Raw genomic sequence first — 24,989 nt, 5'->3', positions numbered from 1 at the left:
TGCTAAGAATGATGGTTTCCAGCTGCATCCATGTCCCTACAAAGGACGCAAACTCATCCTTTTTTATGGCTGCATAGTATTCCATGGTGTATATGTGCCACATTTTCTTAATCCAGTTAGACCTAATACCATAAAAACCCTAGAAGAAAATCTAGGTAGTACCATTCAGGACATAGGCATGGGCAAGGACTTCATGTCTAAAACACCAAAAGCAACGGCAGCAAAAGCCAAAATTGACAAATGGGATCTCATTAAACTAAAGAGCTTCTGCACAGCAAAAGAAACTACCATCAGAGTGAACAGGCAACCTACAGAATGGGAGAAAATTTTTGCAATCTACTCATCTGACAAAGGGCTAATATCCAGAATCTACAAAGAACTCAAACAAATATACAAGAAAAAAACAAACAACCCCATCAAAAAGTGGGCAAAGGATATGAACAGACATTTCTCAAAAGAAGACATTCATACAGCCAACAGACACATGAAAAAATGCTCATCATCACTCGCCATCAGAGAAATAAAATTTATTTTCAGACCTTGCAGACCTTGCTTAATTATCTTAGCTTCGCTTTCACTAATACAAAGATAAAAGAGGAATAAATGATTATCTCAATGTGAAAAAAATTAAATGAAATTAAAAAATCTTTTTGATTAAAAAAGTCTTGGCAATTAGGAGTAAAAAGCAATTTATTTGACTTGATAGAGAGTACTTTCTCCAGGTTCCCCTTTCTCTGAAGGTGTAGGCCCTCTGCGGGCCAGGCTCTTCTGGCTTAATTTCCTCCATCACGTTGTGTGGCCTCAGGCCTTGCCTTCCACCTCCTTGACCACAATCCACAGAGTGCTCTGATTCTCATATTGATATTTGCCTCCAGGCAGTCCCAGTTTCTGAGTTTGCTTCTGTTTTCATTTTTCCTCTCTTCTTTCTTTCTTTTTTTTTTTTTTTTTGTGGCTCCTAGTGATTTCCCTTCCTTTCTTGTGTGCTCAGCAATACATTTAAAAGTATATTTGTTGTAATTTATTTAGCACCTAGTGTTTAACAGCAGGAAGGTTTTTCAGTGTATCTAGTCCACAGTTCTGCAGAAAGCTAAACCCCGACTGTCTTCACCGAAGGCAATTTTTCCTTTTACTGCCTCTAATGTGACTTTCAGTTTTATTTTTTATGTTTTATTTATTTCATAAGTTCATTCACCTTTATCCCCTTCTCCTCTTGCTCTATCTTCTCTCGAATCTCAGTTTTTCTTCTTTGACCTCTTTTCTTTAATGGAGAATTATTTGATCATGAATTATACCTATTGGGGCAAACTTTTCTGGTTTGTGTCATTCCGCTGACTTCTTAAAGTCATCTTCCTCTTTATGTTTTTTGTGGTATCTATGACTACATCCCATACTGTTTCGTTTCTTGTGATTATGCATTCTTAAATTGGTTTGTTCTTACCGAGCCAGCTATTTGTGAAAGGATAGAACTGGAGACAGGCTAGGGAACGGAGCTAGGGCAGCTTGAATTTCCATCTATTTTCCACAACTGCCTTGTCCTGGAGAACGGCCTCTGTGTGAGCTCAACTCATTTCTCTCTCCTCAGCTCATTTTTATCACAACCCTTTTGGATGGTGACATAAAGCTTTGTTTCCATCAGGTGAGCATGAGCCATATATTCAGGCTTGTTACCACCACTCTTTTCTTGTTGACCTTAGTGCACCCACATCCTGCTCTGGCAGAGATGACACACTAGCCCGTTTCCATGTTTAGCATCATCACCTCTGACCCCTAATGCCAAACAGGGATCAGAGCATTTCCCCAGTGCTTCCATGCATCGAGACCTCATGTTCCCAGCAAGGGTCATTTAATGTCCTTCAGGGTTTGCCACCTGTAAAGACTGCTCTGTTCCGCTCGCTGAACCAGAGAGCTGCAGGATCTTGTTTCTTCCATCAGAGTCTCCCCATGTCCTCGTTTAATTTTCCTAACACTTGGCAGCCTTTTAAAGAGTGATGTTTGGATTATGGGTGTTTCCTACTGTTTCATCAGTTTTGCTTCTATTTCTCATTCTACTAATTTTTGGTTGACTTAAGGAAAGAGAGCTTTCAGTCTTGCTCTTGATCTTGAAGTCCAGAGGATTATTATAGGATGATAGAAGACTTAAGGAGGTGAGGGAGGAGCTATCTCATAGATGATCTGAGAAGGGCTGGGCCATAAGAGTAGCCTGGAAAGAAGGAGATTTCTTCCTTACACACAGAAGGACAAAAATCTACAGGGAACATACTGGAGGAATTTTAGGTCAATAGGAAGAAAAAGAGTAAAAAGGTACTTGCTCCTGTGGGAGATGTGGAGTCTGGCATGTACAAGGAACAGCAATAGACTTTATTCATTTATTCAGCAAATTTTTATCACATCCATGCTCTATGCCAGGCAGTGGGGAACCAGTAATGAACAGGACAAACCAATTCCTGTTCTCTGTTACTTCACTTTCTCATAGAGGAGCCACAAAACAAGGAAGAACTGAGCAGCAGCAACAACAGCAAGAGCCTGTTGTCTGCCAGGTTCTATAATAGACAACAGAGCAGTGGAAGGTCTAGTGGAGGTGTTATTTAAGCTAGACCTGAGAAAACAGAGAATCCAGCCATGTGAAAGGAGGGAAAGAGCATTCCTGGCACAGAGTAGAAAATGCTATGGCCCTGAATCGGGAAGGAGCTTAATACTTTTCAGGAACAAATTACCGGTTGAACTTGAAGGAGCAAGACAGAACATGGCACAGGCCGAGATTGGAGAGAAAGGAAGGAACCAAATCATGTAGGCATTTGTAGGAGCTGGGTTTGTATTCTGTCATTACTTCCTGAGTCAGTAGAGATAATGAAGAACAGAAATCTAGGCAAATATGGATAAATTGTAAATGTACCAAAATGATGAAGTTAAAACCCATGAAAAGAAGAGCATAACATCAACATGTGCTTTGGCAATTCTCTATATGGAGATTCGGATTTTAAGATAATTTGGGCAGAATTCATGGCATAAAAAATTAACATTACTCACAGACTTACATTCTAAGGAGAGGAATTCCATGTCATCCTTTTAGGAATGAATCCTAGAAACTGATTGTCCTCTGGAACAAAGGAGACTGTGGCATTTTAGAGAGCCCTAAGCTTCACTATGCGTTTCTGAATTTGAGGGTATGGTTGAGGAAAATCAGCCAGAAGGAGAGGACTTGGACACCCAGGATTCCATAGATCTCGAAAGTAGGAAGGCAAGGGTCCTGCTGAAGGAAACATTCACTCTTTGCTTAGGGGCCCTCAGAGACGAAGCCAGATAGCATGCACAACACCCAGCTTGTTCTCATGCCCATGCTTTCTCTGTTTGCATAGAGAAATCACAATTGGAAACATTTCTAAAGATTACCCTTCTGCAACAGAAAGAATTGACTGGAAAGTAAGTCATGAAAAAGAAATCTGGAGGCAAGGTAATAGAGCCCCAAACAGAATTTAAACTTTTTCCTATGAGTATTTGGTAAAGTCTGAGTACTGACATATCAGAATATATATAAGATTTTATCCAGTTGAAGCTGCAGACTTTAAGGATGTATTCATTTCCTCCCCTCTTCCCTCCTTCCTTCCCTCCCTCAACAGTGAATGTTTGAGGTGATGCTATCCAGCCTTTATAGACCAATCTATAGATAAGTGACTCTTCTTTTTAGCCTTCTTCATGGCAAATTTCTCTCCAACATCCTTTGCATTCTAATTGGTCTTACCAAATTGCAAAGAATTTCCCATTAACCAATAAAACTTCTTCTTAGAAGTGGACTAAAGCTGAAGTTTCAGCTTCTGTTAGACTCCATGTGAGAGACTCCTTTCAAAAGGAGGCAAACTGTGAATCCAATTTTCTTTTGGCATTAATTTCCTAGTAGTTCTAGGGGTTCAAATGAGACATCAATGACTAGCTGTCACTCAAGTATTTTATCTCAAAGCTTAAAGGACTGGAAAGTGACTGTGCTCCTTCCACTCTCAGTTCAAGTACAGTATTCTGTTCCTGGCAGCCAAGAAGCAGCAGGTGTAGGATGAGGAATAGCTGGCCATTGCTCCTGGCCAGAGAAGGCACTTCTTCACAACAGTGGAAGGTTTCAGTATCGCTTAGCCTGTCCAAGAGAAACTATTTTTGTTCCATATCCATGCCCTGGTAGGAGAGTTCAAATTTATTTTGGGTTTGCTGATGGCTATACTATCAGGAGGATATCAGTGCAGGAAGCCAAGAAGCTACCATCTGTTCTGTGTTTGCATCTAAAGAATTATTTAGAAGACTGATTACTCAGTTAGCTGGGCCTCCTGACCTTCTAGTATTACACTTAGAAAGGTAACTAACACTTTCTTGAAAGTCACTTCACTTTTAATAACCCATATAATTCCCTCAGTATAAGGTAGGGATCAAAGTATTAACCAAAGCTTCACACTGAGTCTCATGTGTTGTGGATGCTGTGAATGATCACTCGTGGTGAACAGAAAGTGACTCCTAATAGTGGTATGTTAGTAAATATTGAACAGTGGGCTCTCTCTAGGGAAAAAATACCTGATACATAGCATTTGTCAGTTTCCATGATGAAATATTAAGAACAATTTTATAAATTCAAAAACATAGATGAAATACAGCAATTCCACAAAAGACAATAATGACCAAAATCAACTCAAGCAAAAGTAGGAAGCCCAAATGGCCCCATATTTATTAAATAAAATGAATTCACAAATCTACCCACGAGAAAAATTGCAAGTCCAGACGTCTTTACTAGGGAAGTATATCAATTGCATAAGGAATAAATTACACTAATCTTGCACAAAACCCTTCAGAAAATAGAGGAGGAAACACTTCCCAACTCATATTTTGATTCCAGAATTTATACTATTACCAGAATTAGGTGAAGACATTATGAGAAAGGAAAATTACAGATCAGAGATCAGTATACTTCATGAATAGAGATGAAAAGAAACTTCTTTGCAGAGTATCAGCAGATTGAATCCAGTAAAAACATATGTATATTTATATAAATTATAATATATGATGACCAGGAATGTAAGGTTGGTTTGACTTTCAAAATCAATTGATATAATTCACCATATTAACAGAATAAAGAGGGAAAACTATGTGATCATCTCAAGATATGAAACCAAACCATCTGAAAAAAATTCAAAAATTAAGCACTTATTCATTGTGTATGTATATTATTCCCAAATAAAGTAAGAATAGAAGAGATTTTTCTCAACTTGATAAAAGACAACTAAAAGAAGCCTGCAGCTAATATCAAACTTAAGTGTGGAAAGACTGAACACTTTCCCTAAGATAGAGATGAAGGCAAGGATGCTCACTGTCCATCCCTTCTATTCAGCATATTGCTGCAGGTCACAGGCAGTGCAATAAAAAAAAAAAAAGAAGTAAAATGCATAAAATTATAAGGGAAAAACACTGTCTTTATCTGCAGATCGTGTAAGTATAAAATGCAAAACTATTTCTAAAATAGCAACTAGAACTACTACATGAATTTAGGAAAGGTGTAAAATATAATGTCAATATTCAGAAATTGGTTCATTTTTATAAACTAACAAAAAAGAATCTAAAAAATATAATACTCTCCACAATAGCATCACAAAACATATTTATGGATAGGTTCAACAAAATACATGCAATATCTGTGCATTGAAAACCAAAAACATTGCTGAGAGAAATTAAAGAAGACCCAAGTTAGGGGATATAAATGATCTTCATGGATTGGAAGATTCAATATTGTTAAAATGTTAGCTCTCCCCAAACAGTCACCATGAGAATTCTAGCAGGATATTTGTATAAATTAACAGTCGGAGATTCTAACATTTGAATGGAAATGCAAAGGACTTAAAAGAGTCAAAACAATTTGGAAGGAAAGAACACAGTGGGAGCCTATGATAAGCAGAATTCCAACATGACCCCAAGATTCCATCCCCTGCTGCACCAGCGTGTACAATCCCCGTCCACAGAGTATCAGAGAGACCCGTGAATATGATGGGATGTCATCCCCTTGATTAGGTTATGTTATATGGCAAAGGTGAAGGGATTTGCATCAGTGGCTTCATCCAGGACTGAAGTGGCTTCATGCCTATATTTAGACACCCAGACCAAATGTAAACCTTTGATCCTCACCCTCCAGAAACAGATGTGCCTTTACCACCCTCAGGTTAAGGCAGACACACGTTTATTGCACAGTCTACCTTCGGGTTCAGACTGGAGGGGGAGATCCACAAATGCCCCGAGGCATACTCATGACTATGTGGGCAGGGAATTCCAGGCTCACAGTTACTCCAGGTGTGATCTCCAAGGGAAGAGGTGCATGCTCCGCATAGACAAGCCACTTGGCCACAGGATCTCTTCACTCCATGGGAAGGGAGGAGGCTCAAGGTAGCCGAAGTAGAGCCTCCCCAAGCAGAACATCTCAAACTTATATGTGCATAAGATCTTATTGAAATGTACATTTAAAAGCTTTCAGGTGACATGAGTGCTGCTGATCCGCTTTGAATAGCAAGGCTGGAATCATGGGGCAGGGTAGTACTACTGTGATGCCTGGTGATGCATCCCTGGCATCGGAACACATGATCAGCCCTAATTGGTTTGATGTCACTTGTCACATCTATCCAGCAAAAGAAGTGAAAACAGGAACGGCTATCTTTAATTAAGTGTTTACTCTCTGTCACTAATATCTTTAGGTGTGATATCTCATGTAATCCAAGTACCAGCTTAGAAACGCTAGCCAGTTGCTTAAAGACGTTCTTCTGATCTCATAGCATCCCTTATTTTCAACCTTTTATCTGTCCCAGTTACCCAAGCCATTGTGCTACAAAATCCCTAGGATCCTTAAGTTTTCCTAAACCCTCTTTTTCCTAAGTCCTCATTTTCACAGACCTCAACACAGCCTGGGAAAACATCCTGGTTGGTTCTATTACAAAATCTTGTTATTAGATCTCTGTTGGGTCCTCCTGATTCATGACAGTCTTCCTTTTAAATATTCTATGGACTTCCTAGTACATTATCCATAGCAGTGCCCCAAGTCCTTTGTACTCAGCTCTATTTCCAACTGTCAGCAAAAGTGCTTGCATTTCACTTTAAAGGGAAGGATGCTTCATCTGTATTTATAATCCTAATCCCTTTCTTTTCCTGAGCCTTGCTTATCAGTCATTCCCTTTCTATCTCCTTTTACTCTGACTTTTAGCGAATCAAAATACTGCCTGGATCTCCTATTTTGTAAGATCATACACACCCTCCTAATCCCTGTTACATGTCTCAGACAGCCGGCCTCCTTTGCCTTCCCTCACTGTCCATTGCCATGAAACGGGAGTCACCTTTTACTGCCTCTACCTGCCACCTACCACCACTTTAATTTCTTTCATTCTGGCCTTTTCTTCCACCAACCTACCAAAACCACCAATTTGAAGTGGCATTAAACTATTTATTATTTTTATTAATAAAATATGGGAGCATGAGTGAGATATAAGATGAAGTCAAAATTGTTTCTAATATTTATGCTATATTTTTCCATTTCGTAGCATTTTTTATTTTGAGACATCACTCTACAAAGACTTTTATCTCTTCCTGTGGGATGGTTCCCTTTCTATGCTACATTTTTGACATTTACACTTCTTCTTTTAAATTCAGTGCTGAAGGTTAAGACCTCGGGCCATTCATTATTTTATCTGAACTTCTTTTCTCACCATTAGTTGGAAAAAGGGTAAAATAATACATTGAGTATTCTACTCTCTTTTGATGATTATGTTGCTGTTGGGCCAAAACAAACCTTTGGAACTCAGATGAACTTCTAAGTTATTCCAAGAGAATTAGGAATCTTCCTGTACCCTCCATGGACCCAGCTTCTCAGTGCAGCTAAAGCCCTTGCTTAGTCTGTATAAATTAATACATTTGCTGGAAATGTGACTTTAGGAGATTTTATAGCAGTGGTTTCAATGCTGCTAGTGGTGAAGTGGAAATTTGAGAAGGTGAAGATTAATTTAAACCACATGATGGGTTCAAGGAAAAGGGACATACCCGACAGTTTCCTGAATGTGTGCTAACCCTAGATAGTGGGTAATGGGATCCGAAAAAACCACCAGTGAACTTTTAAACCCTCTCGAGAGGAATCAGACCAGTACAGTTAGCCCTGAAACGGAGCTGTTCATGAAAACAGGCCTCTTCTTTCTCCCTCAGAAACCAATCCCTTTGCCTGAAAGAACACAGTTGGGAGATCAGAGACAGAGGAGGCACCTTAACTTTTACTACTAATGGAATGAAGCTAGACCTGTGTTTCCAATCATTAGCTGGTTTACCGATCTGTCTTTCATCATAGATTCCAAATTCTGTTGGGTTCTTTTAACTATTGTTAACCAATAAATTGTATGTTGTGAATAGTCAATGAACTTGAAATAAAAGATTTCTTTTTCCTTCCAGTTTGTTGTAGCAGTGTTCTGGATCATTTATGCCTATGACAGAGAGATGATATACCCGAAGCTGCTGGATAATTTTATCCCAGGGTGGCTGAATCACGGAATGGTGAGTGGATTAAAACAAATGGCTTTCTTTTATTTTAAAAAAATCTATAAAATAGCTATTATCTGCTCTTTAGACCTTCCATAGAATTTGCCTAAAAATCCATTAAATCTTGGAAGGTTATAATGGGAGATTACAATTAGAGAATACTGTAATATTTACTGAATATAAATAGAAACTTCTTCCCATGGAATTGAGTCATTTTTCAAACTATGTAGTAGATGAATCCACAGATTATTAACGTAGGTGTGTCAGGGGTGTTAAATAATATAACTAGCCAATTCTGGGATGAATTTAATTTCTGTGCCATTAGAAGGCTTGTCCTCAGAGCCCAGGTTTGGATTCCCACCTACACAGCCACCAACCCTCTGCTCCATCTGCACCTCACATTGACAGGATTTTGTTGGAAGTAACTACTGCAGCTGGACAGTTTCCCTCAGATGGGCAGCAAGGCTGTTACTTTCTCTCGGAGATCTGTTGCAGGCATTTGAAGGTATCTTTAGCAGTGGGATTGTTTGCCTCTTAGGGTTCTGCCCAAGTTAGGGTGTTTGCCTGTGGCTTTGAGGCCTTTTCCTTCTTCTCAGTCTAATTCTTTCTGATGCTTTAGCCATGATGTTCCCCTCACTAGTTTCAAATCCAGTGCTCTGGATGGTTTTCACATCATTTTACAACATTTGAGGATATATTTTCTGCAGTGAAATTTTGTGTCATCTTCCCTTTCAACTTTTGGAATTGAACACTACTTTATTATTAACTAAGAAGCATGCGTTTTGGTTACAGCAGTTTTTAGAACATGTCCCGGGGTGTTCCTGGTGAAAAGGGCAGCCCATCACAAGAAATTATAGGGGAAGGAAGAGCTGGAAATCATGAGCCTTGAGTACAAAATAACAGTTTCCCTTCTGCCCCCAATTTTGGTATATTTGAAGAAAAGTGGTGTGTCTAGCAAACAAATATCACTGTACTGAAGGGTTTTGATCAGTCCTTCCTTAAGCCAATTCATCAAAAGTGGCATATCTCAGAGAACTGGATTTTTTTTTTAGTTCAGTTAGAGCCACACTCTTGAAGGATAAGCATGGCACTTCTGGTCTATTTCCAAACACATCAGCTGGGTCTTGTCAGCTCAGTTTAGCCATCCACGGGGCCTGGCATGGTTACTATGGCCCTCTCCAACTTTTTCCTTTTCTTGAATGTGAAAAGCACGTCGTAACTCCATGCCTTTGCAATCTTCTGCCCCAAATGCCCTTCTCAGTCTTTCCTGACAAATTCCTGCTAGCTTAGTTCCTATCTTCTTTAAGAAGCCGTTCCTAACTCCCCAAGCAAAGTTAGCTATTCCGTTACTTGTGCTTATACAGCACTTTCATATCTCTATTATGCATGTCTGTATCCCCACAGAAATATTAAGCTCCTAGTGCAAAGCAGCCTTTGAATTCCAAGCACTTTGCCCAGTTGTCTGGCATACAGTAGGATCAATATATATTTATTAAATTGATGAATGAATTCACTATAGCCGATTTCCATAATTCTTTGTCAGTTACATAGCTACTGTTTATTTATTTATTTTATATATATATTTTTTTTTTTTGAGAATATACTGTGTGCCAGGCACTCCACAGTGATTGTATCATTAAATTTTCACAATGGCACTGCAAATAAGGAATGATCTCAATTACAAATGAAGAAACTGAACCTCAGAAGGATTATATAATTTGCCCAAATGACATAGCTCAGGGTGGTAGAAGTGGGATCTGAACGCAGGCCTGTCTGGCCTCAAATGTGTGGCCACATTTTATCTGAACAAGCGAAACATTAATTGATTCTTGATAAAAAGAGTAGCATTGTATAGCTTCTACAACAGTAAGTTAGCAATAAGGGAAACATCTTCAGGGTATTTTAAAGCTTACTTTCAAGCTGTTTAGCATATGCTAGCTGTCTAAGATAAACCAGTCAGTAATTAGGTATGTATTTTTAAGAAAAAGACATTATGAAATTCCTTATCTCCAAGAGCTGAGTTGTAAATGGAGATAGGCTTTGTAAATCATCACTTCAAACGTTACACCAAAAAACACTGTCATGTGTTCAATCAGGAGCAGGCTGTGGCCTATTATGTGTGGCCTAATATGTGGCAGGCATATTCTTGTACAAATAGTATCCTTTGTGACATCTCCAAATATGAGGAGGAGTAATATCACCTAGATAACTAATTAGAGTGTCCAAAATGTGAGTATTAAAGGGAGACTCCTGAAGTTGCAGCCTCCAGTTGAATGTGAAATGATGTCAGTTACCTTGTTCTGACATTAGGAGAAACTTTGCTGACAACAAATAATTGCATCATGTGCTATAGAATTAAAGTCTCGGCCACTTTGGCCTATTGTTAACAGGCCTGAACTGCACAATATTACCTTCATGCCAGAGAATGAATCACAGCCTTTGTGGATCCTGGTTCTAAATTTTTAATGTTTTGAACAAATGGTTTATTAAGCATGTATCCAGCCATTAGAACTTTGACTTGCCTCTGTTAATTTTACCTTGATTCACTTTGATGTCTTAAAATTCTTACTCCTGGAGACAAATACTACTTAGAAACACCAGGAGGAATTGAATGACACAAATATTTAGGAAAGAAAAAAGATAAATTAGTTAATATGTCAAATCCTCTAAGATAATATGAGCTCAATAGATTCTTTCACAATGAATTCTGTGTCCTAATAGTGATAAATGACCAGTTCTTTGTTTTTCCTCATGTTCCAATTGATAGTTCCAGAATTACTGAGGAGAAAGAATTTGTGCATGGTGGCTCAGGCATATTTTGCAATATTAAGCAATTTACATTACTTGAATTCTGTATCTATGTAACTATAGATACAAAATTGACAAACCATGATGCTGATCTTTTAGCCTAGCAATTAAAATATGAACATTAAATGCTAGAATTATGAATAATTTTCATAAAATGTGTAATAAAATGATATTTCAAATAAATGAGCATTTTCTTCTTTGTTTAAATAATATTTTAAGTTTTAATAACTATTATAATTTGTATTTGCTTTTAATTCTAATTGGTTTTTAATATTAATTTTAAAATAACCCTTTTAAATATATGGAAATAAGTCCATTCAAAATTTCTTACCAGTCTGGATAACTTGGTGAAACCCTGTCTCTTAAAAAAAAAAAAAAAAAATTAGCTGGATGTGGTGTTATGAACCTGTAGTCCTAGCTACTCAGGAGGCTGAGGTGGGGGGATTGCTTGAGCCCATGATGTCAAGGCTATAGTGAGCCATGATCATGCTACTGCACTCCAGACTGTGTGACAGGAGTGAGACCCTGTCTCAAGAACAAAAAAATTCCCACATTTGTTTTAATGTATGTATTTTAATTGAAAATTCAAGTTGCATACATTTTGATTGTAATTTTATTTTCGATTGATCTTTTAGATTATTACTATCAGTAGAGCGAAAATTTTGTGAAATTTTCCATTATAATAGCATATTTAATAATTTTGCTGAAATGAAGGCAAGGAAAATATAGTTTTAGAATATTTATATTCTTATTATATTAAATATTAAATATTTATATTTATAGCTTATAAATATATATGCTTTACTGCTTATCCAATCACATGTTTTCTATTTTGTTTTGTAAAACTACATCTGACAATGTAGGAGGATAAAACATTTTATTTAGTACTTCATTAGCTTTATTTGTAGCTTTTTTCAAAAATGTATATGCTTATTTTAATTTTCAATGGGTACCACATACATATGCTATAAAATTTAAATGTTTCCCTGTCTCCTTTGTATACCAGCTACTTAATTCTATTTTCCTTTACTTGTACCTTTTAAAGTTAATTTTAGCACACATGTAATAATTTAACATAGTTACAGGGTACAGAGTGATACTTCAAAACATATATATAATGTATAATGACCAAATCAGGGTAATTAGCATATATATTTTCTCAAACATTTATCATTTTTTTATGTTGAGAACATTCAAAATCCTCTCTTCTAGCTTTTTGAAAATATACAATAAATTATTGTTAACTATATTCATTCTATATTGCTCTAGAACACTGGAATTTATTCCTCCTATCTAGCTATAATTGTGTGTCTCCTAACCAACCTCTCCATACTCTCCCCTCCTGGCTAGCCTTCCCAACCTCTAATAACCACAGTTCTACTCACTACTTCTATGAGCTCATCATTTTTAGTTCCATCTTGTTCCAGATCTTAGAGGAAAAACTTTCAGCTTTTGTCTCTTTAGTATAATGTTGGCTGTGGGTTTGTCATATATGGCCTTTATTGTATTAAGGTATATTCCATCTATACCTAATTTGTTGAGAGTTGTTATTGTAAATGATATTTAATTTTATCAAATACTTTTTCTGTGTCTATTGAGATAATCATATAGGCTTTGTCCTTCATTTTGTTTATGAGAGGTGTCAAATTTATTAATTTGTGTATGTTGAATCATCCTTTCATCTCTGGGATAAATATAAACTTTTGGATATGCTGTTGGATTTTAGTATTTTGTTGAGGATTTTTGCATCTATGTTCATCAGAGATATTGGCCTATAGTTTAATTTTTTGGTTCTGTCCTTGTCTGATTTTGGCATCATGGTAATGCTGGCATCATAGAATGAGTTAGGAATAATTCCCTCCTCTTTAATTTTTTGGAATATTTTCAGAAGTATTTGTGGTAGTTCTCCTTTATAAGTTTGGTACACTTTAGCGGTGAAGCCATTCTGCCCTGGGCTTTACATTGTTGGGAGACTTTTTATTACTTATTCAATCTCATTGTTTGTTCTTGGTCTGTTCAGGTTTTCTGTTTCCTCCTGGCTCAATGTTGATAGGTTATATGTGTCCAGGAATTTATCCACTTCTTCTAGGTTTTTCAATTTGTTAGTACATAGTTGTTCATAATAATCTGTTATGATCCTTTGTATTTCTTGATCTGCAGTCAAATGCTCTACCCCTGAGCTGTACCCTCTCCTGATCCTTTGTAATTCTATGGTATCAGTTGTAATGTCTCCTTTTCTATTTCTGATTTTATTTATTTGAGTCTTCTCTCTTTTTTCTTGGTCTACCTAATGGTATGTCAATTTTGCTTATCTTTTCCAAAAACACAAGTATTTCTTTTGTTGGTCTTTTGAAATTTTTTGTCTCTATTTCAATTCTGTTCTGGTATTTATTATTTCTTTCCTTCTATTAATTGTAGATTTTGTTTGTTCTTGCTTTTCTAGTTCCTTGAGGTGCATCTTTTGGTTGTTTATTTGCCATCTTTCTTTTTTAGTACTTCATTAGTTTTAATTGTAAATTTTCTTTGTTTCTTTGAAATCTGATTTCTCAGAAATCACCACTAAAGAATTTATTCATGTAACCAAACACCACCTGTTCCCCAAAAACCTATTGAAATAATAAAAAAAAATCCATTCAAATGAAAAAGAAAAAAAAAAGAAAGAACAAAAAAAAGAGTGAAGGAAGCCTGCAGGACATATGGGACAACATTAAAGAAACAAATATTCCCATTATAGAAATTTCAGATGAATAAGAGATGGGAAAAGGCATAGGAAACCTATTCAATGAAATAATAGCTGAAAACTTCCCAACTGTTGGGAGAGATACGAACATCCAGATACAGAAAGCTGAAATATCAACAAGTAGATACAACCAAAAAAACTTCTCTCTGAAGCAAATTATAGTCAAATTGTAGTCTTTTATCCCTCACCCACCTCCCACCCTTTCCCTTGAGTCCCCAAAGTCCATTGTATCATTCATTTTAGTTTAGCTCCCACTCATGAGTGAGAACATAATGATGTTTGCTTTTCCATTCCCGAGTTACTTCTCTTAGAATGATAGTTTCCAGTTCCATCCAGGTTGCTGCAAATGCCAGTACTTATGTTGTTCCTTTTTATGGCTGAGTAGTATTCAATAGTGTGTGTGTGTGTATATATATATATATATAATCATACTTATATATATATACATATATATATATAATCACATTTTCTTTATCCACTCATTGATTGATGGGCATTTGGGCTGGTTCTATATTTTTGAAATTGCAAATTTCTGTAAACATGCATGTGCAAGTGTCTTTTTTCATATAATTACTTCTTTTCCTCTAAGTGGATACCCAGGAGTGGGATTTCTATATCAAATGGTAGATCTACTTTTAGTTACTTTAGGAAACCCCATACTGTTTTCCTTAGTGGTTGTACTAGTTTACATTACCACCAACAGTGTAAAAGTGTTCCCTTTTCACCACATCCCCACCAACATCTGTTATTATTTGATTTTTCGATTATGGCCATCCTCACATGAGTCAGATGGTTTTGATTTGCACTTCCCTGATCATTAGTAATGTTGAGCATTTTTTCATATGTTTGTTGGCCATTTGTATATCCTCCTTTGAGAATTGTCTATTCATATCCTTAGCCCACTTTTTGATGGGATTGTTTGATTTTTTTTTTTCTTGCTGATTTGTTTGAGATCTTTGTACATTCTGGATATTACTCCTTTGTCAGAAGTATAGATTGTGAAGACTTTCTCCCATTCTGTGTGTTGTCTGTTTACTCCGCCGATTGTTTCTTTTGCTGTGTAGAAGCTTTTTAGTTTGATTAAGTCCCATCTATTTATCTTTGTTTTTGTTGCATTTGCTTTTGGGTTCTTGGTCATGAAGTCTTTGCCTAAGCCAATGTCTAGAAAGGTTTTGCTGATGAACCAACCTCTAGAATGGCTCCAATGAGATGATCATGTAATCTTCTGTTTTTAATTCTATTCACATGGTGCATCACATTTATTGACTTGCAAATGTTAAACCATCCCTTCATCCCTGGTATGAATCCTACTTGATCATGGTGGATTATCTTTTTGATATGCTGTTGGATTCAGTTAGCTAGTATTTTATTGAGGATTTTTGCATCTATCTTCATCAGGGATATTGGTCTGTAGTTTTCTTTTGTTGTTATGCCCTTTCCCGGTTTTGGTATTAGGGTGATACTGGCTTCATAGAATGATTTTGGAATAGTGTATAATAGGATTGGTACTAATTCTTCTTTGAATGGCTGATAGAATTTAGCTGTAAATGTGGCCCTGGACTTTTGTTATTGGTAGCTTTTTACCTACCGTTTCAATCTCACTTTTTGTTGTTGGTCCATTTAGAATTTCTATTTCTTCCAGGTTTAATCTAGGGAGGTTGTATATTTCCAGGGATTTATCCATTTCTTCTAGGTTTTCTAGTGTATGTGCATAAAGGTGTTCACTGTAGTCTTGAATGATCGTTTGTATTTCTGTGGTATCAGTTACAGTATCTCCCATTTCGTTTCTAATTGAGCTTGTTTAGATCTTCTCTCTTATTTTCTTGGTTAATCTCGCTAATGGTCTATCAATCTTTTTTATCTTTATAAAGAATCAACTTTTTGTTTCATTTATCTTCTGTATTTTTTTTACTTCAACTTCATTTCGATTTTTTGTTTTTTTTTTTTTAAGACAGAGTTTCACCCTGTTGCCCAGGCTAGAGTGCAGTGGTATAATAATCTTGGTTCACTGTAACTTCCACCTCCTGGTTTCAAGCAATTCTCATGCCTTAGCCTCCTGAGTAGCTAGGATTACAGACGTGCACAACCACACCTGTCTAATTTGTGTATTGTATATTTTTAGTAGAGACAGTGTTTTGCCATGTTGGCCAGACTGTTCTTGAACTCCTGACCTCAAGTGATCCACCCACCTTGGCCTCCCAAAGTGCTGGCATTAAAGGCATGAGCCACTGCGCCTAGACAACCACCATGGCCAGCCTCATTTAGTTCTGCTCAGATCCTGATTATTTCTTTTCTTCAGTTGGGTTTGGGTTTGGTTTGTTCTTGTTTCTCTAGTTCCTAGAGGTGTGACCATAGACTGTCTACTTGTAGTCTTTCAGAATTTTTGATGTAGGCATTTAATGCTATGAGCTTTCCTCTTAGCACCACTGTTGCTGTATCCCAGAGGTTTGGATAGGTTGTATCACTATCATTGTTCAGTACAAAGAATTTTTTGATTTCCACCTTGATTTCATTGTTGACCCAGTGATCATTCAGGAGCAAGTTCTTAAATTTTCATATATTTGCATGGTTTTGAGGGTTCCTTTTGGAGTTGATTTCCAATTTTATTCCACTGTGGCCTGAGAGAGTACTTGATATAATTTAGATTTTCTCAAATTTGTTGAGACTTGTTTTGTGGCCTATCATATGGTCTATCTTAGAGAATGTTCCATATACTGATGAATAAAATGAATATTCTGCAATTGTTGGGTAGAATGTTCTGTAAAAATCTGTTAAGTCCACTTGTTCTAGGGTATAGTTTAAGTCCATTGTTTCTCTGTTAACTTTCTGTGTTGATGACCAGTCTAGTGCTGTCAGTGGAGTATTGAAGTCCCACACTATTATTGTGGTGTTGTCTATCTCACTTCTTAGGTCTAGTAGTAATTGTTTTATAAATTTGGGAACTCCAGTGTTAGATGTATATATATTTAGGATTTTGATATTTCCCTGTTGGACTAGTCCTTTTGTCATTATATAATGTCCCTCTTTAAAGCAACTGCTGTTGCTTTAAAGTCTGTTTTGTCTGATATAAGAAAAGCTACTCCTGGCCAGGCATGGTGGCTCACGCCTGTAATCCCAGCACTTTGGGAGGCCGAGGCAGGTGGATCACGAGGTCAGGAGTTCAAGACCAGTCTGGCCAAGATAGTGAAACCCCGTCTCTAATAAAAAGGCAAAAATTAGCTAGGCACGGTGGCAGGTGCCTGTAATCCTGGCTACTGAGGAGGCTGAGGCAGGAGAATCACTTGAACCTAGGAGGCAGAAGTTGCAGTGAGCAGAGACCATACCATTGCACTCCAGCCTGGGTGACAGAGTAAGACTCCATCTCAAAAAGAAAAGAAAAAGAAAAGCTACTCCTGCTCACTTTTGGTGTCCATTTGCATGGAATATCTTTTCCTACCCCTTTACCTTAAGTTTATGTGAGTCTTTGTGTGTCAGGTGAGTCTCTTGAAGGCACCAGGTGCTTGGTTGATTAATTCTTATCCATTCTGACATTTTGTGTCTTTTAAGTGAGGATTTAGGCCATTTACATTCAATGTTATTATTGAGATGTGAGGTACTATTCACTTGGTTGGTTAATTCTTATCCATTCTGTCATTCTGTGTCTTTTAAGTAGAGGATTTAGGTCATTTACATTCAGCATTATTATTGAGAATATGAGGTACTATTCACTTGGTTGGTTAATTCTTATCCATTCTGCCATTTTTTGTCTTTTAAGTAGAGGATTTGGGTCTTTTAAATTCAATGTTATTATTGAGATGTGAGGTGCTATTCTATTCATCGTGCTATTTGTTGCCTGAATACCTTGTTTTTTTTCATTGTGTTATTGTTTTATAGGTACTGTAAGATTTATGCTTTAATGAAATTCTAGTTTGGTGTATTTTAAGGATCTGTTTCAAGATTTAGAGCTCCTTTTAACAGTTCTGGTGGTGCTGGCTTGGTATTGGCAAATTCTCTCAGCATTTGTCTGAAAAAGACTATATTTCCTTCATTTATGAAGCTTAGTTTTGCTGGATTCAAAATTCTTGACTGACAATTGTTTTAAGGAGGCTAAAGATAGGACCCCACTCCCTTCTAGCTTGCAGGATTTCTGCTGAGAAATCTGCTGTTAATCTGACAAGTTTTCCTTTGTAGGTTACCTGATGCTTTTGCCTCACAGCTCTTAAGATTCTTCCCTTTGTCTTGACTTTAGATAACCTGATGACTATGTGCCTAGGCTATGATCTTTTTGTGATGAATTTCCCAGATGTTCTTTGAGCTCCTTGTGTTTGGATGTCCAGATCTCTAGCAAAGCCAGGGAAGTTTTCCTCGATTATTTCCTCAAACATGTTTTCCAGACATTTAGATTTCCCTTCTTCTTCAGAAACACCAATTATTCTTAGGTTTGGTCATTTAACACAATCCCAAACTTCTTGAAGCCTTTATTCATTTTTTAAAATTCTTTTTTCTTTGTCTTTGTTGAGTTGGGTTTATTCAAAAGCCTTGTCTTTGAGCTCTGAAGTTGTTTCTTCTACTTGTTCATTTCTATTACTGAGACTTTCCAGTGCATTTTGCATTTCTCTAAGTGTGATTTCTTCATTTCCAGAAGTTGCAATTATTTTTTATTTATGCTTTTTCATTGGAAATTTTTCCATTCATATCCTGTATCATTTTTTGATTTCTTTAAGTTGGACTTCACCTTTCTCAGATGCATCCTTGATTAGCTTAATAATTGACCTTCTGAATTCTTTTTCTGGCAATTTGGGGATTTCATCTTGGTTTCGATCCATTACCGGTGAGCTACTGTGATCTTTTGGTGGCACTAAATAACCTTGTTTTGTCATGTTACCAGAATTGTTTTTCTGGTTCCTTCTCATTTCAGTAGACTATGTCAGAGGGAAGATCTGGGATTCAAGGCTGCTGTTCAGATTTTTTGGTCCCTTGGGGTGCTCCCATGATGTGGTGCTGTACCCTTTCCCCTAAAGAGGGACTTCCTGAGAATCAAACTGCAGTGATTGTTATTTATCTTCTGGATCTAGCCACCCAGTGGAGCTACCAGTCTCTGGCCTGGTACTGGGAAGTGTCTGCAGAGTCCTGTGATGTGATCTGTCTCCAGGTTTCTCAGCTGTGGATCCCAGCACCTGCTCTGGTGGAGGTAGCAGAGAAGAGAAGTGGACTCCGTGAGGGTTCTTGGTGGTATTTTTGTGCACTGGTTTTGTGTTGGTTGGCCTCCAGCCAGGAGGTGGCGCTATGAAGAGTGCATCAGCTGTGGGAGTGTAGGGAGGATACAAGCTCACCCTAGGGTCGCCTTTGGATGAATATTCAAGTTTCTGAGGTGGTGAGGCTGGGCTACGGAGCTCCCAAGAGATTATATTTTTTGTCTTCAGCTACCAGGAAGGGTAGAGAAAGACTGTCAGGCTGGGACAGGGTTCAGCATGTCTGAGCTCAGACTCTTCTTGGGCAGGGCTTGCTGCAGCTGCTGTGGGAGATTGGGGGTGTAGTTCCCAGGCCAAGGGGGTTATGTTCCCACGGGAGTTATGGCTGCCTCTGCTGTGTGACACAGGTCACCAAGGAAGTGAGGGAAAGCCACTTAGCTCCCATACAGCCTGCTGCATGGAAAGCCGTTCTGGCTCCCACCTCCCACTGTGCCACTCCCAACAGCACACAGTTTATTTCCAGGCAGCTGGTGAGCAGTGCTGAGAACTTGCCCCAGGCTACAAGCCTCCTAGCTGAGAAAGCAAGCCAACTCACAGTTCCTCAGCTGTCCCACAGGGCCTGCAGCAGCAATCCACCTCCTTCAAAGGGTCTGTGGTTTCTCTTGGCTTTCCTGGTATGTTCCTGCAGTGGTTCCTGGAGCAAGTTCTTGATGTGAGTCTCCACACATGGTTTTGTCTGAGTGGGAGCTGCAAGTTAGTCCTGCCTCTTATCTGCCATTTTTTCTCCCCACATTCCCCTAAATGGATTATTTTAAAAGAACTGTCTTCAAGTTCAGAAACTCTTCTGCCTGATCTAGTCTATTATTGAAATTCTCAATTTTATTTTTATTTCACTCACTGAGTTACTCAGTTCTAACATTTGTTTCATTCTTCTTAATGATACCTATTTTTAAAAATTTCTCATTCAGCTTATGAATTGTTTTCTGATTTCATTGAATCTATTTGTGTTCTCTTGTATCTTGCCAGGTTTCCTTGTTATTTTGCATTTTGTCAGGTGATTTTAGATTGGTTTTCCTTTGGGGTCTGTTACTTAGAGAATTACTGTGTTCCTTTGAAGGCATCACATTTCCTTTTTCTTGTTTCCTGTTTCCCTATGTTGATATCTGCGCGTCTGGTGGGACACTGCCTCTTCTGATTTTATGGAGTAGCTTTCATAGGGAAAAATGTTTTTCTGTATATGTATATGTATCATAAATATACAGTTGGGTAGGGTGCTTTGGCTTTGGTTCAGTATGGGGGCAGTAATGTAGTCTCCGTATGATTTCTTCAGCTATAATCAGCATCATTGGTGTCTGTGAGTACCTCAGTGGTCTATACTGTGGTTGTTTGTAGAGGCTATTGCATGGCTTTGCTGGGAACAGGGACACCAGGCAGATCAGTTTGGGGGCTCTGGCGTTAGGAAGCACGGGTGTATGGCAGCTCTACCACTGGAGTGGGCAGGTTCACTGACAGCAGTGGGCCTGGGTGGCTTCATCACTGGAGGGGGCAGGGTCATTGGTGATGGTAGCAGCCCTGGACAGCTGGTCCTTGGGTCCCTGAGGGATGCACTTGAGTACAAAACCACTTTGTTGGAGGGGGTGGGGTCTCCAGTGGTGACATATCTTGGCCAGGCTGGTTCTTTGGCCCTTGGGGGGCATGTGTGGGTGTGCAGCAGTTTTGCTCTGGAGGGAGCAGATTGCCATCAGTGGTGGGCCTGGTCAGGCGAATCCACAGTCCTATGGGAAGGGCACCTACTCTGCTACTGCAGAGGTTGAGGTTGCTGGTGGCAGCAACAGCAGGCTTCAGGCAGGCAGCTCTTGGATTCTGAGGAGTGCATGCACTGCCTCCCTCTTTTCCATGGGCAGCCTTCCCACCGTATTGGACTGCCTGTTTTCTGGGGTGTAGGATATCGTGTGTGCTCAGATGCTGGGGTCTTGGCTGCACAGCTACTATCATGACTCTGCATCCCTCTGGGTGGATGTGGTGGGATGTCCGAGGGACCCCAAAGATGAGGAGATTTAGGGGTTTTGGGGCCCCAGGGCAGGATGCACACTGGTGGTGGCTCTGCTCTCAACATGATGATATGCTGTGGCAGCCTGTGTCCTGTGGGCTTGGGGCCCAGCTTGATTTCCTCTAGGGAACAATGCAGTCACATGGTTTCCAGGTAACTCCCTGTATTGGACTCAGGTCCTGTGAGCTGGGGGCTCTCCTCTTGTTAGGATTACAGGCAGCCAGGGTGGAAATGTGGACTGCTGGGATCTTCACCTTACCTTTTTCCTGTGCCTGAGGTCTCTCTGGGCTCTGAGCCAATCCTAGCCAGGTGCTTTGCTTCCCTGTCTGTGCTGCTGTCCCAAGTCTCCATGCCCCAGAGGGGCTTTGTCACTTCTTTGCTGAATTCCAGTGTTCTCCCCTATACTCTCTGTTCGACATGTGACTGGAGGAGGTGAATGCTGGGTACCTCTAGTCAGCCATCTTGATGATGTCTTCTGTAACTTTTCCCTATTTCTGCAAATGATTATGATGCTGTAGGCCTGGCTACCTGTGATATAAATGGGGGAGTAGGTCTCTTTGTTGGAGTTTGTAATGATCACTCCATTATGGCCACAGAAATAACATTGGGAGAGACATAAGAAATTAAAGGATCTGTTATATATACTTACAGGAGTTAGAGACAAGAGGCATGGCAATCCCCACCACATAGGGCCCATATAGGAGCTCTGGGGAGTGGGCTCAATCAGGTAGATGGGGAGGGGAGAGAGAGAGAAAACCCCTGGGTAAGTGGCTTTATTGGGGGCTAGAGTAGAGTACACAAACAAATGGTGTGAGGGGATTGCACTGGTGTTTTTGAATGTCACTAGGTCAATGTCAGGAGAGGGCTAACAGGGGGAACTTGTGACAAGTACCAGCATTATCACACTGGTGCACCTGGTCATCTGGTTGGAGTGCTCATAACCTGTTGATGGGGGATGTTGAGGGATTGGGAAAATATGAGGTTTTAAACATTTACAGTATGCAGTCATTGCCTGTTGAGATCTTTATAATTAAAAGAATTCCAAGAAAGAATGCACACTCTTCTTATGTGCAGAATCACATTCATTATTTGAAGACTCTCAACATAGTTTCTAGGAATCTAGAGCCCAGAACCACAGAACTGAGATATAGTTAAGTATATCATAACACCATTTCAGAACACGTCATCAACTCGGTCTTGAATTTGCAGCATTCAACTGCCAGCACAAAATTAGTCAGAAAACAGGCATAAGAAAGCTTACAGGATCTGAAATCCACAGGGCTTTCATTTTTGTTTTACACTAAAGTTTTAGAAGTTAGACATGATTATAATGAAAGGAGAGTGTCATATCCCTTCCTTTCTATTGTCTACTTTTTTTTTTCTCAGCAACCAATCCTAGAATTTATTTGAAGAGGAGAAGAAATGAGTAAATCAGTGAATTAGAAAAGTAATGCAATCTTGTTGTATAAATACTAAGTTATCTCCAGGCTCTATGAAAATATCAAAAGAGAGAATTATTGTTTTAATTTATTGTAATTAAAAATATAAGCATATACAATATGGCACATTTAAATGGAGCCGGCTCAATATCTAAAATCAAAAATCATTCTCTCCTTGTAGCCTATTTAACTTTATATTCTCAGCAACTTGCAGCACATGACAAACATTAGGCATTCAATAAATGTTGATGATTAAAAGAATGTTTATGCATGTGCTTTTGAAATTTGGAAGAATGTCATATTTACATTTCTGTCCTTCCACCATCTTTCTGTCCTCAGTCCACTGATGATCAGATGAAAGAAAAGCACAAGTGATGTCAGCAAATGAATCAGAATTTCCAAACTGTAATGCAGGTGGCCATGGACAGTTGTAGGAGACAGAGTTCTGCATGGCCTGCAACATGTGGACCTGGACTTTGATATAATTCAATCTAATAAACATGTATTATAAACCTATGATCTGCAAATCACCCTGATAGATATTGTGGGGCTGCAGGTTGAGAAAAACACAAAACAGATGCAGTTTTACAGGCTAGAAATGGCGTATTTGAGATGGAAGAAGGCAAGTAGGAAAACAGCTCCACAAGCCAACAGCGTAGTCCCCAAAGGGCTGTTTACAGTTTGACAAGGAGAAGCCCTACTGTTATTCTGGCCTGTTTCCTCATTGCAAATATAGAACCATGAACCTTTCTCTTCTGCTTATTATAATTTTAAAGCATTGTCAAGTGAAGTAAATATATACTGAAAGCAATAAATAAATAAATATTTAAACTCTAGAAAGATTGCTGAGCTTCAGTGATGCTCTAACAGGAAATACCAACAATCAGATAGTGCCTCGGCTTACTGAAGAACTAATTCATGTTTATAAAGTGCTTTCAGAATGCAAAGCACTGAATAGGGTTAGGATATTATTATTATTACCAAAGATCTTTAAGCAGACAAGATCTTGATATTCTTATAATCACAGCAGGAGTTGTTCATTTCCTGTGTAATTTATGAGGAGAAAAAAATAATAAACTCCACCCCTCTTCACGCTTGATTTATCAGTTGTCCTTGTTATATGTAACTGATCCTCAAGAGAACCTTAATTTAGGCAATGATTTATTATCTTCAATATTATTTTGACATTTGATAATTACTACAGATTTTGTGCATCTGTCTTTCCCAGAAGAGAAGGCATTAAATGCCACTTGGATGATCACTGGTTTTGCAGGAACTCAGATTTGATGTTATTCTTTTGGTAGCTAGCATGACTTATGGTAACTTTCCAGCTCTGGGATACACAGATTGTGCATTTCATTACTCATGGAGTCTGTGCCACACTGATATTAGGTATTTCATAAAAATAAGCTATTGATTGAAAGAATATCTTAAATATTTTATATGAAAAAGAAACTGGCCTTTTCCAATTTCCATTCTAAAGTATTCTAAAGTAACTAAGATTCTGGAAATTTTCAAAAATGAAAGTAAGAAACTGGAACAGAGGTCAGAAATTTCTTAGGAACCTCTCTCTAGGACTCTCAAATGGACCTCCCAGAGAAGACAAATAAGACCCCCAAAAACCAGGAACAAGGAGAGTTACATCAACAATGAGTCAGATGCTTTCAGAATTGCTTCATGCTATTCCCATATGTAAGCTTTCTTCTTACCAAATTTTATGGATGATGATAGGTTCTTCCATTGTGAATTTTCATCTGTGATCATTAGTTCTAACAAGTCCAGTCCTCCCATGTTAGATTTTGCAGATTTAAATTTTAATGTGAAGATTTGATTATTCTGTTTGTTCAGATCAGTAATAAATTTCAAGGCATTTACTTTTAGCTATTGCCAATGACATTTTTTATTTATTACTTTAACCAGAATATTATGAACTGGAAAAAATGTATAATTTTTAAGCTGATGTTTGAATAAATTGTGAACTACCTTGTGAGGTAAAAAGACAAGGAAAACTGGAGGAAGAAAGGGGAGACAGGGAGAGGCCAGGATGGAGAATGAAGAAAGATAGAGGAATAGAGGAAAGAAAGAAGGATAGTGTCATGAATGAGAAGATGTGAGATGGCCATAGAAAAGAGGAAGACAGGATAAGGAGTTGGGAAAGGGGGGAGACGAGAGGAGAAAGAGGGTTAAAAATGTTCTAGAATAAAGAAGGCAGAATGGCAGAGTCAAATCATACACTTCTTTATACCCTACCT

General features: G+C 38.3%; 1 protein-coding gene across 5 annotated transcripts in view; it reads left to right on the top strand.

Annotated features, from left to right (window-relative positions):
• The window catches only part of AIG1 (androgen-induced 1), a 276,547-nt gene that overhangs the window by 93,007 nt on the left and 158,551 nt on the right, over window positions 1-24,989 (top strand). For all 5 annotated transcript variants that reach the window (XM_011962040.1, XM_011962039.1, XM_011962041.1 and 2 more), the window contains exon 3: window positions 8,443-8,544. In XM_011962040.1, the coding sequence (XP_011817430.1) occupies window positions 8,443-8,544 (102 nt within the window). The remainder of the gene's footprint in view (window positions 1-8,442; window positions 8,545-24,989) is intronic.

Source organism: Colobus angolensis, unplaced genomic scaffold, assembly GCF_000951035.1.
Source record: "Colobus angolensis palliatus isolate OR3802 unplaced genomic scaffold, Cang.pa_1.0 Scaffold58, whole genome shotgun sequence".
In the NCBI taxonomy this organism is placed as follows: Eukaryota; Metazoa; Chordata; class Mammalia; order Primates; family Cercopithecidae; genus Colobus; species Colobus angolensis.
The sequence above is the reverse complement of the archived record's forward strand: the minus strand, read 5'-3'. Positions and strand labels throughout refer to the sequence as shown.